The sequence below is a fragment of the Hordeum vulgare genome, chromosome 7H (genome assembly GCF_904849725.1).
Source record: "Hordeum vulgare subsp. vulgare chromosome 7H, MorexV3_pseudomolecules_assembly, whole genome shotgun sequence".
Lineage (NCBI taxonomy): Eukaryota > Viridiplantae > Streptophyta > Magnoliopsida > Poales > Poaceae > Hordeum > Hordeum vulgare.
Window position 1 is genome coordinate 55,400,703 of NC_058524.1, and position 16,316 is coordinate 55,417,018.

Consider the following 16,316-nt stretch of genomic DNA (forward strand, 5'->3'; position numbering starts at 1 on the left):
ATGTTGTGCTAATATCCTCCTGATCAAAATTTTGTATAGGTGATGTTCATATTGAAATTGAGTCGGGCAGATCTTGGATATTGATTATCACGATTTTTTATCTTCGAAATTATTTATATGATAATCCAATTTTTCTTGGACAGGTAAAAAAGCCTTCCATAACCGCTTCTCCCGATCTCTGTACTCTATCAGTTCGTCTGTGTTCACACGTAGCACCGCTATGCTTGTAGCGGAAACCCAAGTGGCAACCATGTTGACAGGTTAGTCCGAAACTCCAGCAATGGCGGTCATGCGTGTCTTCAGTGTCTATAAGCACATCCACGGTCCGTGTGGTCGCTGCCATGTGCACTACAAAAGTTAGATGTTGTCAAATTGGTTAGATAAATTCGATATATTTTTTTACAGTCGTGAATCAATAAATCACTGCGGTGTAATTTATGAAGAGATGCATTCTGTACTAAATTATAGGAGTAATATTTTCCCTGAATATGTTTCAGATATAAATGTTGTCCAGTGAGATATTTGCAGTCTATTTTGAGTTTCTTTCTGGGCACTGTATACATAAGTTGCTCAAGAATATGGTCCATCAGGGGAGGCCTAATTCCGGATTTACACTGCACAGATCCTCTATGGCATAACGTAGTGCAGATGTATTGGGCAGTCATCAAATCACAATACATAAGAGAGATGGCCCTTTCTAATGATAAATCTGCACGTTTTTCTTAATCCTTACTGATTAAATTACCTTTCTCACAGGGATACCAAGGAAGCAATTATACTTGTAAATCATAATGGTGATACCACAAGATCAATTATACTATACCGTGTCAGTGATATTGGTAATTTTTATATTTTATAGTCAATTTTATTTAATATGCATTACTAATGTAGATGTCAGCAACTCAACATACATATCTATCAAATTATTGAAAGGAAGCTCCTACGGAGTGGAGGAAGGCTATTGATGGTTTTTCATGTATTCCCCCCCTGTAAGATGAATATAAACTAAAGTCCATTCATTTCCAGGTTATCATTTTAGAAAAACAACATACCAGATGCCCAAGATATTTTCCTTTTGAAGCAAAACTTTCGAAAATGCCGCTTGCAGCATGATCCTACTGCACGTCAAACTGCTGCTCAATTAATAGAACATCCTTGGGTCGAAGACCATGCTTTAGTTAGGAACTTCAGGTCTCAATCTAAAACCGGTAGCAACAAAAAAGTATTTTGGCCTTTAACTTTTTTTGTCTCCATGGTTGTAATTCAGGTAAAGACAAGTATGGAGTTGTCGTCCTATTAGAAATTAAACTTATCACCTCTATGGATTACAAATCGTTGGATGAGGAACTTAGTTACCAGCATCAACATCTTTCATCCCTTAAACTTGCGGGGACTCTTTGTATATTCTTTTTTACTCCTTGTGCTAAATTTATGTATTACATCCCTTACATTGTCTACAAAATATGTTAATTTGGTATGTTTGTAGCACATCGAATTAACATATGGACATGTCCCTACTCATGTTGTCATGCTCTAGCTTGTTGTTGTAATACATGCAATCAAACCGGATTTGCTTGCCATCACCTCATCTAACATATTCGGTAGGAGCGGCCACCTACAACATGTATCATATACGACCAAACAACTGTCTCACAGATCCATGGGAGAAAGAACAAAAAAAATGTTCTCCAAGAAGATTGTAGAGATTACGAATATAAATATTCTCTATTTTTAGAGAAAAGATATTCCATAATGCTATCTCTTTCTGTATCTTTGTTGTAGCTACCTCCTTTTAAAACTTCATGGACCGAGTTGTACAGTTTTTAACGACTAATCCTCATCTATTTTGGGGCATCTAACTCATTTATACCTCATTTATACGTATAAGCTCCAGATTTGTCTAATATTTATATATATTTATTTCAAAATGGATGGACGCAGCAACGCGCGTCATCAACGATCTAGTGTTTTTTATGCCACGACTCAGGTCCGGCCCCCAGGCTTGGGGTGTAGCTCCGTCACCGCTTGTGCCGACTAGTAGGAGTAAGTGTGAAATTTTGCAATCTTGACATTTTTAGTTTCTCTAAAAACCAACCATCAACTTAAAATCAGCGAAAAATCAACCCCAAATTTTGAAAACCATTCAAACACCCCCCTGCCATGACTCTGGTTTTGTCCCCATTGACCATACAATCAGCTATCCTAGTCAGCCTAGTGAACAACCCTGAACATTTGTGAACAAACCGACCGCTCTTCATCCTCCACCATGGCGATAAAAAGGGCATGGGAAGATGAGAGACGTTCATATTACAACCTTGAATTGTCATCAAAGTTTAAGAAACAACCCTGAACTTCGAAAGTGCCTACTTTACAACCCAAAACTCAAAAAACACAAAATAAGTATCAACTCTCCTCTCTTCAAACCAGTTTTATCGGCTGTTTTGATATGTTAACCGTCCAATCGCCTATCCTAGTCACTTGTCACGCCAGCCATTTATTTGTTATAAATTGACCGAAAAAATAAGAAGTCCAAAAGTGGTTGGTTTTTTTCTCAAAACTGAATAGTACTATGGTGATCATACTAGGAAAGTTTCATCATTTTGACCTAACAGATGAGAAACAATTAGGACAAATTTTGGTCAAAATTTAGCAAAAAATGAAAGTCCCAGAAAACTGACACAATTCTCGAAAATGTGCCGAATTATGCTACTCATTCTTGGAAACTTTCAATCAGCTTTGCAAAATAGATTAAAATTTCAAGGAAAATACATATTGAGGACAAAATGTGGTCAAAATTGACCCACACATGAAAATTCCACAAAACATGAAAAAAAATCTTAAGAAAATGAACACTACTATGTTGATCATTTAGTGAAACTTTAAATCTTTTTCTAAACATATTAAAATTATAAGGATAACACATCCGGACAATTTGTTGTCAGAAAATGAAGTGTCTAGATTTTCCAAAGAAAATTCGCAAAAGTTAGCAGTACTATGCTCATATTTCTGGGGAAGTTTCAATCCTTCTTCCAAATACTTCCTCCGTTCCTAAATATAAACCCTTTTAGAGATTTCAGTACAGATTACATACAGAGCAAAATGGTTGAATCTGCATTTTTAAATACGTTTATATATATATCCGTATGTAGTCTATATTGAAATCTCTAAAAGGTCTTATATTTAAAAACGGATGGAGTAGATTACAAATACAAGTAAAATTCATATTTAGTATAAATTTTAGTCAAAAATCGATCAAAAAACGACATTGCCCAATTCTTTTGATTTATTTTAAAAATGAAGACTAGTATGCTGATCATTCTTGGTTCAATATTTTTTGCCAAGCAGATTAAAAATTATAAGGTTTAGAGTTGACTGCTGGCTGGGTTGTCAACAAGTGAAAACTGAACAAAACAGCCTAGAAAACTTATTTGAAGAGAGGAGGGTTGATAGTTGTCTGGTTTTGTTAGTTTAGGATTGTAAAGTAGATGGTTTTGAAGTTCAGTGTTATTTCTTAGACTTTGATGACAATTCATGACTGAAATATTTACTTCTATTTGGGGAGATCACCTTCATCTTCTCAGAGTCGCCCCCCCCCCCCCCCCCCCTCTCGAGCTTACCAGTGCATCTCCAACAGGTGCGTTAAATAAGTTGCACGCTGGATAAAACAGCTATATAACGCTATAATCCACTCGTGATAAACAAGCGCCAACGCACTGGGTATTTGGTACGCCAGTTCCAGCACGCGGAACCGCGAACAATTGCGCGCGAGCGAGCAACTGTCGTCCTGAATTTTTCGACCGCGCCTGCGTTCACCCCTTCCCGCGCCACCGCCGATGAACTTTCTGCGATGGACGACCGTGTCGACATCCCCATCCCCTTCCTACACACGCGACCCCTCATCCTCCTCTCCTCCGTCGCCGCTGCAAACCCTTACGCGAGGTTGACCTTCGGTTTCGTCGTCGACGCTGCACCGACTCCAAGCACCGGTCTCGCGTGCGGCCTTTTCATGGTGTCTCGAACGAACTCACAGGGTAGCGTCGGGCCGTTGCCCGGCGCGAAGCCACAGAGCTCAGTCTCCAAAAGACAGATGACGGCAGCGGCGACGATGGCCTAAAAGAAGAAGAAAGTGGACGACGTTCTACGCGCACGGAGAGTAACTCAGTAGCGCCTCCGGTCGTGCCTCCGCCGCCCGAAGCGCGAGAGGGCTCGGAATTTAGTGCGCCGGCGACCGATGCGCACATGGTGTTTGATGAAATGCCCACAAGGTATGGTTTTTCTTTCCTTCTTTTTTTATTGTTGCTAGATAAATGTGTACACATGGATAGCTTGATTAATTTTCTTTATCATACTTTGCAGTTTCAATGATGACACATATTTGTTAACTATGGTAGTTGGATCCAGCAATTCCCATTGGTCTCAAACCAGTGAAGTGCATCAAGATTATCATGAATATGAAGTGGCTGAGGAGGGTGAGGGTATGGTTGATGCATCGAAAGGAAAGACGTGCAACTATACCATGGACGAAGACATCTTGCTATGCAAGACATGGTTGAATGTGTATATGGATGCCACCATTACGGGTGAACAAGTTAGAGATACATACTGGTTTATGATGAATGAGTACTTTGATGCACAAAACGAAAATGGAGTTGAGCGCATCGATAGATCTCTTCGCTCTCGATGGTCGACGATCAACAGAGATTGTCAAAGGTGGACGGCGGCAATGACGCCGGTTGATAAGATAAACCCAAATTGCACAACGATAGAGATAGGGTAAATATCATTTCTTTTATGTTCCATGTTTATGTTTATGCCATATCTTTTGTGTTTCAAGTGATAACTTGTTCTTTTGTTTATAGTTTAATGCTCTCTCCGTCTCAAAAATTTTGTCTTAGATTTTTCAAGATATGAATGTATCTAACACTAAAACGTAACTAGATACATTTGTATTTAGTAAGTCTAAAACAAAAAATTTGGGATGGAGGACACAAAACTTGTTTCTTCCCGCGCTTGGTAAAACAGTATTTCATCGGTGCAAAAAAAAAAAAAAAAAACACGCCGCGCGATCTGTTGAAGATACTCTGAGGAAGCTCATACCGGATCCACCGTCGGCAACTTACCATCCTCGGTATGCCTAGCATGAGATGGTGCCGTGTCAGGCATGGTAGTAATTTTCTGATCATGACTTAGTAGGAATAAAATACATAGAGGATGTCTTTCTTATCTAGGGATGGTGTAACAAAAATATGTAGTAAAGCCACCCCCGCTAGGGCAACTCTTCTCCTCGTCGACAAAAATCATGTGGCGTGACTAAAATGACACCACACCGTTGCCAGGGAGGCTCATACTTTGCACCATTGCGGGTCACCGAATAGCTGGAAAATCCGCCTATTTATCCTACTCAGCACCCAACCGAGATACGGTACCAGTTAGGCAGTTACAGATATCCTAAACGTTGCTTTGCACACAACAATCTTTTGGTAGTTGAACAATCTACAACCGGAAAAACAGTAAACAATCAAGAACAAACACAGATGACATGGTGATGTTTTGTTAATCCCCTTGCTGAGAGGTACTATGGCGCAAATAGAAAAACAGCATCTGTATCCAGCCTTCCATTTCCACGGGTGTACATATGTGCATCCAACCAACCAATTTACATGAACCAAGAGATGGCCTTAACCTAACTCCTACAGACTTTTACAACTCCCGCGAAAAAGGCCTCTCGCGGTTCCGAGGCGCCAGCAAATAAAACCTAACGCCTGGCCCCGATCTTGGCGACTATCTCGCCCCTCGCTATGCGTATCAAAAACACGAGGGCGAGGGATATGGACACAATCAGCATGAAGAACACGCTGTTCCATCCTCTTGTCGAGATGTACCCCGTCAGCAAGGGCCCCAATGCTGCGCCGACAGAGCCGGTGCCGTCGATTATCGCAGAGACGGTGGCTAGTGCCCGTGAATTTCCCTTGATTGCGTCCTGGGTGCCGAGATCCGTTGCGACAGCGGTGGTGATGAGGGAGTAGGGGCCGTTCACGAAGTAGCCGGAGATGAACATGAGGGCGACGTTGTGGTGCATGGATATGCTTCCGAATGTCCGGTAAAGGATAAGAGCGGGGATTGAGAGGAGGAGGAACAGAGCTGATGTTATAGCTCTGGCACCGATTGCGTCGGAGAGGAAACCAGCGGAAACCCCTCCAAGAACTCCTCCGATGTCGAATACAATTGACAGAATTCCTGAAGCCTTGTGTGACAAGAACTGGCCAGCTACAGCTGCAACATTGTAAAATGTAATATAAGTAAACATCATGATTAAGCTAACATTCAAAATGATAGTCTGGAGAAGTTCTTCAGTGAATGAAAAATGCTTGCAACAAAGTAGCAATAACCTCCCAATGGCACTTGTCACTTCTAATTTACAAAAACAAAACGATGGAAGCATCGGCAGTTTACACAAGATTACAAGCTAGATCACTCAGTGCCTCACCGGTGTCAATTACACCTGTAAAACTAGGCAGAAAAATGATGCATGGAGTCCATGTATATTGGTAGCATTCATTTCACTCACAAAAGAAGGGTTTTGACATGAAACATTTTAACCTCTTGCAATAAACTGCTCAGTAAACCAATACTGCTAAATAGCTACTTATATATAGGTAGAAATGCTGAAAATAATGCCCAAAACAAATTGGAAGGTGATCTCTAAGAATCACTAGACATCAGTTACTCAATTAGCTCCATCACGTTGCATAAACAAAGGGTTTTTCTGTAGAACTTAAATTTCTGATTGTGCACGGAGCTACAGATTATGTTGTCCAATAAGAAATGCCATCTAACCACGACATGAAAATGAAACTACTGCTATATAAAGTTGCTAAGGTAGGATGAATGCTTGACAGTTCAGAGCAGTTCAAACTAATCCTGACCCATTTCACCAAATGTCCAACAGTAATCAGCAAGCAGCTGCAGTAGATAACAAAGTGGCATTTTGCTATCGTTACGAGGATTGACAAACAGAATATATGCACATACCATTGTTCCGGATATAGAATGGCAACCAGTAGAGGAAGGTATAAGCAACAAGCTTGGAGAAGAAGAGGCAGAATGCATATTCCGCGACACCGGGCAATCTCCATGCCTCCAAGAACCCAATGGCCCTAGGAAGCTGAGATCCCATTTCCAATTCCAATTCACCATCGTCATCCACCTCAACATCTTTCTTGTCCTCTACAAGAAGCTCCACCTCCTCCCCACCATCCCCACTCATCTCAACCTCCATGGCATCCAGGTCCAAGCCAGCATCACCCGGGTGAGCGACCAAGAACACCAGCACCACGCCCCCAAGCGCGGCGATGACGAACGCCGGCACCAAGAACGACCAGCCCCACCCGAACTCGAGCACGGCGGCGGCGAGGACGGAGCCGGCGATGTTGCCGACGGAGGTGTGCGAGTTCCACACCCCCATGATGGTCCCGCGGCGGGAGGCGTGGCCGAACCAGTTCCCCACGACGGCGACGACGCAGGGCCAGCCGGCGGACTGGACGACGCCGCTGGCGACCTGCGCGGCGAGGAAGAAGGGGAGGCTGTGGACGCCGAGGAAGTAGGCGGCCCCGAGCGCCGCCGACGCGGCCCCCGAGGCGAGCATAGCGGCGCTGAGGAGCACGCGCAGGTCGGCGCGGTCCGCGAGGTGGCCCGCGGCGAACATGGCGGCGGCGTAGGCGGCGAGGAAGGCGACGTCGAGCTCGCCCAGGTGGTGGGTCCCCTCGGGCCCGGTGAACGGCGCCCATTCGGCGGAAAGGACCGCCTTGACGATGCTGGGCGGCTTGCGGGAGGCGTGGAACGCCGCGTAGGCCGCGAAGGTGAGCCCCAGCGCCGCGTACTGGCGCCGCCGGACGGTGCCGGCGGCATGGCCACCGTCAGGGCTTGCAGGGGAGGCCGGCGCCGCCGCGGGTTCCATCCGAGGAGGAGGAGGTGGCGGGGGCGGCGTGGGCTAGGGAGGAGCGGAGGGGTCTGTGGTCATCGGAGGCGGCGAGGTGGGGGATCTGGCACTGGCACGCGGAAAGGAAGAAGAAAGACGACTGGCGACTAGGAGGAGAAGTACGAACGAGGGAATTGACTTTTCCTTCTGGTTGTGGGGAAGCAAAAAATTTCTTCTTTGCTGAATTGAAAAAGCCAAATGAGAATATTTTCTCATGGTTACTGATTTATCCTCATGGAGTACAACAGAAGAATGTGAAGATTGATGTGGGCAGAACAACATGCAGTTTGTGTCAAGGTGTGATTTATGTTGTTGATTTTGGGCTTGTGTTGTAGGTGAAGTGGTTATGCATAAATTCATCAAGTAGGCAGAAGACAGAGAGCATCATGGCAAGCTAGGTAAGTCAGGGCAAACATATCACTTCTTGAAGGGCAACTTCTTCTTATACAACCACAGTTATGTGTTTATATTACTCATCAAACTTGAATGCTTGATTCATGCGGGTTTTGCGATGGTGACCTAAAGGTCTTTGTGATATGGTCCCTTCATCCAGATCCGATTACTATTGTCGGTGGTTTATACACGCGACGTTGCGAGATGCATGCAGAAGACTTCTTTATGGGCTTTGGTCTCAAATTTCAGTCAGTTTGCCTTTGACGATGAAATGCAACCTATGGTTGACGACTTGACGCCGAGGGAATGCTTATGCAATGAGGATGCTCGGACTTGTCATTCAGGATGAAAGCCTAGAATTTGACCTTTGATGGTCGAATTCAACCACAGTGGCTTTTGGGAGTCACGTTGCCGTCGAAGAACCTTGTGGTCCTTGTGGTGTCAAGAAGATTGTTGGTATGAATATGATCATTGCCGATCACCGGTTTGACCGCTTTGATTTTTTTCCTCGCTCATGCATAGCTTTGATATTCTATGAGTCTGCTTTTTGCCGGCGTGTTTTAGGTGTATGTGCGTTAGTGTTGGCTGTGTACATTCCACCTATGTGGAGGCCGAATGTGTGTTCATTATATTTGTATCCACTTGACGCTTCATTTTAAATAAATAAAATCCACCCTTTGTAAAAAAAACTTATATTCAAATGAAAAAAAGTAAATAGAGGATTTCATTGTCTTGCCTAAATTACAGTGTGCTCCTCACTTTTTCTGAAGCAGAAAAGGAATCAAGTCACAACTCACAAGTCATGAATGAGCATCAAGAACAAGAGCTCAACACACCTCCCACTCATTTCCATTGTATAATTCCCACCTAAAACATATTATATGTGTGACTGTAACTAAAGAGATCATGTTGTTTGCACTAGTTCTGCTTTCGGCTTTCGGCAATCCAAGGCCAGAATACACACGCTTGGAGTCAGGGCCCTGGGATAAACTCGTATGAGCCACTTATCCAAGCTTGGCCGTTGATCGAGCGAACTGGCTTACCAAGTATCAGATTGTACAAAGATCACTCCGCTGCGTAAGATTCCCAGTTGGGTATGCTGGTCGTTGCTTCATTAACCATATTCACAAGTGTCACCTGCGGAAAGCACAAATCCATTATACGGGTTAGCAGTGCAGAAAATTCAGAATAATGGCCACTAGAAAGAGAAAAGTAAGGTCATCGAGCAGAAAACTAATATTAGAATCAGTAGGCAGAGTTGGACCATACCACACTCTGAGGTACGCCATTCGGAGGTAATGGCAAATTTCTAGGAGGGGGTTTATTCTCGTACGATCTTTTGTCAAACCTCCACTCTCCAATTTTTCCATAAGTTAATTTGCCCTAGTTAAGAGAAGAACATGGTTAAAGAATGAACTTCTGAGATGAAACCTGAATTTTGCATCAAAAGAGAAATATATACCTTCATATCATAATCACACCCATAAGTATAATGTATAATAAATGAATCACCAATTTCAAGGTCCCATGGTGGCTAAAACAACAAAATGGAATTATCAGCTCAGAGGAAAGTTGCACAATTCCCCAAAATACATGGGTCACATGCTTGTAAACCAACCAGTCACATACTAAACCTGAATCATAAAATCCTTGTGTAAGATGTTCCCCACTCCATGGAGAGCAGATGATACAGCATATGCATACCTGTTTTCCAGAATAACAGCATAGGAACATTAGTATACAGAATAGTTAGATATCCTGCACGCCTGATTGAAAGCTTGAATGTATTATCGAAATTAGATAATGAATTAATGATTGGCAGGCCTTTACATTTCAAGAACCCAGCCAAAAGCTTTATCTGCTTCGGGATCTTTCTTCATTGCTAACGAAATATTCATCCATGTCGGTGCAATCCTAGAAAGAGATTCCTAGCAAATTAGGGAGAATATAATTGATTAATTACTTCAGTATGAGTAGATGCTCCGAATATATTTCCCAGGTAAAATTTACCTTCTCAATGATGACAGGAGAATTTCCTATGGGATCAATTTTAGTTATTGGCCCTTCATTTTCGGGGAAGAATTTACGGAGCACTTTTTCATACTTTTTGGGCTCAATATAGAAGAAAGGGAAAGCTGCTGCCCGGCCATCCCTTGATAAGTTTGGGATAGGTTTGACAATAAGATGATCTGGCTCTGCCATCAAGATATATCTACAGTATATATGAAAATCAACTATGATATCGGTTCTGAAGGTTGATGAACGCTTCTTATATGAGTTTTGTAAACTTACTCTTCCTGAATGTCTGCCTTCTGGAGCCATTGAACAAATGCCCAGGGCCTATTAAGAACAATGTATCCCTGAGATTTAGGATGAACTCTGTTAAGATTAGAAAATTCAAACGAGCAGCATTTTGGGAACAATTTGCCACGGAAAACAAAAATGCATTTGCAAAGATCTAATACATGGTTTTGGTACTAAGGCTCAATGAAAATTTGTCGAGATCTTGAATTGTTTGTCCATCAGCGTACTACTACTAGGCATTGCTACAGCAAAAATGAACAATGATAGGTGTGGGATATCGCCAAACAGTGACTGTTCCTACTTTACCATAAGATCCTATCATGATGAGAGACATACTGACCAAAGGTTTATTAGCAGCTGGCATCCTAAATCGATGGTTCCTGCTCTGAACGCCACATGACGAAAAGTGGGTAGCAGCAGGGTCCAATCCTGTTTACGCATCCTAGCTGCCACTGGGTCTTTTCCATCAACTTGGCCCTGACCATTTTCTCAGATCCACATGTACTTGATCCCCACATGTTTTGTATACAAGGTAAGGCAGGACAGCTGTTGTTTTGTCCAGAAGTTCAACGCTCGTGTGTCAGTGGAATTATAATCTATGTCCTGACCTTTCCAGTGCGGCAGAAGTGGAGGACTCGGGACATCAGATTTTGTTATGGTGGTGCTGTGTTGGTGTTCTGAGCATGAAACTGAACACAAACCAATCTCTAGATAGTTTCAAGAACTTCTTCGATGATCTTCCTATCAACCAATGCCATAGACAGTTCCATGTACATTTCTCCAGGACTCTACCCAACCAGCTAACAGCAAATTAAACCAGGGAAGCAACAACATAAAAAATAAAAATAAACGTCGAGCAGCATGGTAGATAAAATGGCCGTTTCACCTAACCAGGCGACTGAGCGCGGAGTGTTGCTGTTACCTGATCCGCCCCGTCGGGGAGCGGGTCGGCGACGAAGGTGGGGATCTCGTGGACGAACTCGTCGGGCTTCCCTGAGTGCAGGATCCTGGTGAAGCCGCCCATGTCGGCGCCGCCGGACCGCCGCCGCGCCTCCTTGAACCAGTGGTACATGACGCGGCACTGCCACGTGTTGTACACGGACCCCGACGCCGTCACCGCGGTGTGGAACAGCCTCCGCCCGCCGTTGCTGCCGGTGGAGCGGCCGGAGGCGAGGCGGCGGGAGGAGGAGGCGGTGGTGGCGGCGGGGAAGGAGGCGGTGGGGAGGGGCAGGAGGGAGCGGGAGGAGAGGAGCGCGTTGTAGGTGAGGAAGGCCGCGCAGACGGCGATGAGCACGAGCCGCAGCGCGCCGCGGCCGCACGGCGCGGCCATGGAGGTGGAGGCTGGGGGTTGGGAGCTGGGTCTCTGGTGCGCGGCGTGGACAGCGCCGACCCAAAATGCAAAACTGGACGCTACGCCAAGCAAACCTCCATCTAACGTCCACCTGATCCGTGTAGGATGCGACCATGATTTATATGTAGTCAAGAAAAAGCTATTTTTTTTTTTGAGGAACAACATATGGGGTGCATGGGGTGCTTACGATGCTCGATCTCACGGCTCACGGGCCTTGTTATTATTTAACCAAGCCGAACACATTTTCATTCTGCCATATTTGAGACATATTGAAGGTACCATAAAAATAACATGTCACGGCTCTATGACTCCGAGTCTTCTGTTGGGTGTTGTGTTTATATCATTATATGTGGGGTGATGTATGTGTGTAAACATATCTCATGTTGTACTCGAGTTGAAAAATCTTGTAAATAGTATTCACTGCGTTATTTTGCATGGCTTTAGTTCAAGACAAGAATTATGGAATGAAGGGAGTGGGAACAAACCCAACATCAAATAAGATGGGGAGGATGTGGTGGCTTAGGCATAGGCCCGTTACTCCCTCCTCCCGCGACCCGCGCCGCCCCTGCGGCGGCCGGGCTACGCCCCCCGTCTCTGGCCTCCTAGCCCCCCCTCCTCCCTCCCGCCATCACCGGTGCGATGCATCGGCCCTCGGCTGGGCGGCCCCGGTGGCGGTGGACCTCTGGCCTTCCCCTCCTATTCTTGGGTGGCGCGGGGCAGCCCTGGCTCAGGTGGTGCTCCTCGGTGGCGACGATCTGGTTCAAATCAATTTTTTTAAATTTTTTGGCATGAAAACCAATGTGCACACCCACTTCGAGCATGCTTCGTGGAACAGAAACCTGCAAACACTATTCAACATATGACAAATTAACATTCAAACTATTTATATGCCAACGAATTACACTATGTTCCCTATTTACCGACGTTTTCATTTTTAGTTCCCTACACCAACTGTGTTGACTTGTCATTACCCTACTCCATCAAATGGTCAAAAAGACCATCTTACCCACATATTTACTGGAATATAACTTTAGACTCTCATCTCAGCTAGGGATAGACTACTTCTCACCCATATACATTGTTTTGTTAGTCATGTGTAGGAAGTATCTACCACAATGCTGAAAGTGGGATTTAATTTGTTTGAGGTCTCTGATAAATTTAGTCAAGTTGATGATGTTGAGCTGAAATTTGGAGTAATGAAAGTTGAGGTGCATAAGGGGCATCTGCAATGCTAAACTGCAAATATGCTCCCGCACCCGTTCGTGGACAGAAAGTCTGTGGACGAGGATGTGTGAGTCGACCGTTCAATGCTATCATGTATATGTTCATTAGTAAAGGGTAATTTGTAATTTGAAATTCTAAAATCCGATCCATAGCACGCCTCGGATCACACCAGCGCCAGATAACATACCTAATCACAACCATAAAACAACAAGTATGCTTAGTTTTACATGTCCGATCATAAAATAATATCAGTCCGATAATTCGATCTTTTCACGTTGAAGGCGGTGTTGTCGCTGCGTAGGCAACATCTGCCACCTTCTTCGCCGCCTCCTCCTCTTCCTTTTCCACCGCCTTCAACTCATATTTCCGCCGCTGCAACATCTTGTATCCTCGACTTGCACGGTCATTCTTGCGTCGGCATCCAAAGACTGCAAATTCAAGAAGAACATCTTGGCGTCCTCCGCATCGGCTGTGATCTTTACCTTCTTTTCTTCGAGCATCCCCATCTTCTCCTTGAGCATGGCCTTCTTCTATTCGATCATGTCCCTTTTCTCTTCGAGCGTTGGGTGAAATCCGAGTTTTTCACCTGCCCCTCCTCATAGCCACCTCCTCCTCCATCTTCGTAGTGGATGATATCAAACATCTTCCTATCTACGTCATTGTACGCCTTCTCCCCAGCTCCAGGCATAGCAGCAAATAGCATGCGGCACCCATCTGCTCCCCGCTTGCCGCCCCGCCCGTACGAGTTGGGGCTAAGAATACTTCAGGAAGAGCAGCGGCGACACGTTTACGTCGACGATATAAGGCACTTGCTCGGTAACGATTGTCGTGGACTGCCAACCGAGCTGATTGGCGACGTAATAGTACAGAGCCTTATACCGCCCTAGCCACAACGATGTTTGGATGATGGGCGACACCATCAGGGCTCCGTCGCCCTACACCATTAAAACGCCCTCCGCTGACCTTTCACTTCCTGAGTGTTTCCTTATTTGTGGCCTTTGGTTTGACGCGGCAATTTCCGCCGCATTGCCAGGTTGATCTTCGGGGCAAGCCTCGGATCGTTCTGCACCTCCACCACCTTTATCTTTGGCAGGTTCTCCTACGATTTCAAGCGTCAGCGTGGGAGCGAAGAAGAAAGTGGAAGAAAAGGTGTAAAATTGGATGAAGGTCGGTGGGACAAAAAAATGATGGATTTTTGCGTCGAAAGCGGGTGTGACAACCCGAGACCGACGTTCCAGAAGATTCCCCCCTTTATTCCGTTTCCGTCGTGTGGTTAGTTTTATTTGTTACATCGTCATTTAGTTTGCATCGTCGCATCATGCATGTCATCTTGCATCGTTTGTCTCGTGTGGTGTTTTGAGTGTTGTGCTTCGAGTGATCACCGAGTCGTAGTGCGATAGTAGCTCCCCCTCTCCCTTCTTATTTCGTTTTTGCGGTTTGCTAAAGTTTCCGTTTTAACCCTTCTAAAAAAAGCGTCTTCTTTTCAAAAATCATTTTATTAAATGGGGGACAACCCCTTGGGTTTTCTTTATTTCTCCTTTTGTTTTATTTTAAATCCGTATCATTTTTCTTTTCTCTTCTAAAGCGCTTTTATTTTATTCTTTAAATAAAAGAGGTTTATTTTATTCTTCAAAAGGGTTTTAATTTTTAATTCTTTAAAAGATTTTAGTTTTTATTTGTTTTAAAATGCCCAAGCTATTTTATAGTTGGGGTATATTTTTTTCAAAGGGAGCCAAAAGCATTTTTCTATTTTGTTAAAAAAAACCTTTTCCATTTTGTTGGGCTTTTCTGTTTTTAAAAAAAAGGAAAAAACACTAGGGGGAGGGAGCCCAGCCGGCTAAGGCCTTCCCAGGCCCAGCTGGCCCCAAGCCCCTGCCCTAGCGAGCCCCCCGCTCCATCCCCGAGCGTCGTCGCCTCCCAGCCCCTCGATCCCCTCTGTTTCTCTGCGCCTCCCTCACCCGTTTCCCCCATCGTCTTGCTCCTCAGGCGCCGCCGCCTCCCTGCCCGACTGAGCGCCGCCCTCGTCACCGTGGTGCTCCGCCTTGGCCCCGCCGTCCTGCCGTAGCCTCTCCACCACCTCCTCGGGCCCACCTCGAGCCCGTGCCTCGCCCCCGCCGCCGCGCCGCGCCCCTCGGCCTCGCCTCGGCTGGACTCAAGCTCGCCAGGCATTGCCGAGGTGCCGCCGCCAGGAGCTGCCCTGCGCCTTGCCGAGCCGCAGCTCGAGGTCCCCGTGGCCTCCTCCTTCCTCCCCGTCGCCTGCCTGCACCCTCCGGCAGCGCCGCGCCGCCCTTGTTCCCTGCTGGTGCCCTGCTGCTCTTGACAAGGTGTTGCTGCTGCCTGATCTGCCGTCGCCGCTGCTGTTGATGTCGCTGCCTGCTGCTGTTGTTGCTGCGCGAAGCCGCTGCTGTTGCTGTGCGAAGCTGCTGCTTGCTGCGCCGTGCTAGTTGCTGGTTCCTGTCGCTGCTCGTCGCCGTTAGCTGCCGCTGTTGCTGTCCCTATTTTTGCTGTTGCCATGTGCTTGCCTTGCCGCTGCTGCCTGAAGCTAGGCATTGCTTGCTTGCCGAGATTGTTGCTGGAGTGCCCTATAGCTGCTGCTAGGCTGCCGTAGCTAGCTGTTGCTTGTTGTGCCTTAGCCGCTGCTGCTATAGCTAGAGCTGTTGTTGTGGCTTTGCTTGCCTGCTAATAGATATGTTGATGCTAGCTAGTGTTGCTAGCCGTGGCATGATAGCTTGGTCTGCTTGTTTGCGTGTTGCTGTAGTAGTTGCTGCTGCTAGGCTAGGTTGCCGTGCTTGCTGCTTGCCGAGGTTACTGCTAGACTAGTTGTTGCGGCCGCTTGCCGACGCCGAAGTTCGCAAGGACCATCCCCTCCTTCATGGGACCGACAAGATCGGCGGGTACAACGACGTCCTCGACGAACCCCGAACATCGACGGAGACGTGATCGACTACCGACGCCGAAGACCCCGTGCATCATCCCCGCCACCGTGGTCCATCGACGAGATCGCGTGTACAACGATGTCATCTTCGACGACCCCCAGAAACCATGTTAGACCCCCGACACCGAAGA

At 45.7% G+C, this 16,316-nt stretch overlaps 2 protein-coding genes across 3 annotated transcripts; both read right to left on the minus strand.

Moving 5' to 3' along the window:
• Window positions 1-5,548: 5,548 nt before the first annotated feature.
• Window positions 5,549-8,052, minus strand: LOC123410812 (putative glycerol-3-phosphate transporter 5). The gene is made up of 2 exons (XM_045103752.1): window positions 7,033-8,052; window positions 5,549-6,273 (listed from the first exon to the last, which is right to left on the minus strand). The coding sequence occupies exons 1-2, from the start codon at window positions 7,955-7,957 to the stop codon at window positions 5,756-5,758; spliced, it is 1,443 nt and encodes a 480-aa protein (XP_044959687.1). The 5' UTR covers window positions 7,958-8,052; the 3' UTR covers window positions 5,549-5,755.
• Window positions 8,053-9,047: 995 nt separating this feature from the next.
• LOC123410813 (hydroxyproline O-arabinosyltransferase 1-like) lies at window positions 9,048-12,090 on the minus strand. Of its 2 annotated transcripts, XM_045103754.1 has the most exons (9): window positions 11,598-12,090; window positions 10,664-10,731; window positions 10,382-10,583; window positions 10,202-10,299; window positions 10,006-10,075; window positions 9,834-9,905; window positions 9,641-9,754; window positions 9,415-9,508; window positions 9,048-9,351 (listed from the first exon to the last, which is right to left on the minus strand). In XM_045103754.1, the coding sequence occupies exons 1-8, from the start codon at window positions 12,003-12,005 to the stop codon at window positions 9,437-9,439; spliced, it is 1,104 nt and encodes a 367-aa protein (XP_044959689.1). In that variant the 5' UTR covers window positions 12,006-12,090; the 3' UTR covers window positions 9,048-9,351; window positions 9,415-9,436. The 2 variants fall into 2 exon arrangements, with proteins under 2 accessions (XP_044959689.1, XP_044959688.1); XM_045103753.1 differs by having other exon boundaries at window positions 9,048-9,508; window positions 11,598-12,087.
• Window positions 12,091-16,316: the final 4,226 nt, after the last annotated feature.

Excerpts from the sequence above, each read along its gene's own strand:
- LOC123410812 (XM_045103752.1), bottom strand. The coding sequence starts at position 7,957 with ATGGAACCCGCGGCGGCGCCGGCCTCCCCTGCAAGCCCTGACGGTGGC. Across the intron at positions 6,274-7,032 it reads ATTCTATATCCGGAACAATG|CTGTAGCTGGCCAGTTCTTG; the intron begins GTATGTGCATAT and ends ACAATGTTGCAG.
- LOC123410813 (XM_045103754.1), bottom strand. The coding sequence starts at position 12,005 with ATGGCCGCGCCGTGCGGCCGCGGCGCGCTGCGGCTCGTGCTCATCGCC. Across the intron at positions 10,300-10,381 it reads CTCCTGTCATCATTGAGAAG|GAATCTCTTTCTAGGATTGC; the intron begins GTAAATTTTACC and ends CTAATTTGCTAG. Across the intron at positions 9,906-10,005 it reads ACAAGGATTTTATGATTCAG|CCACCATGGGACCTTGAAAT; the intron begins GTTTAGTATGTG and ends TTGTTGTTTTAG.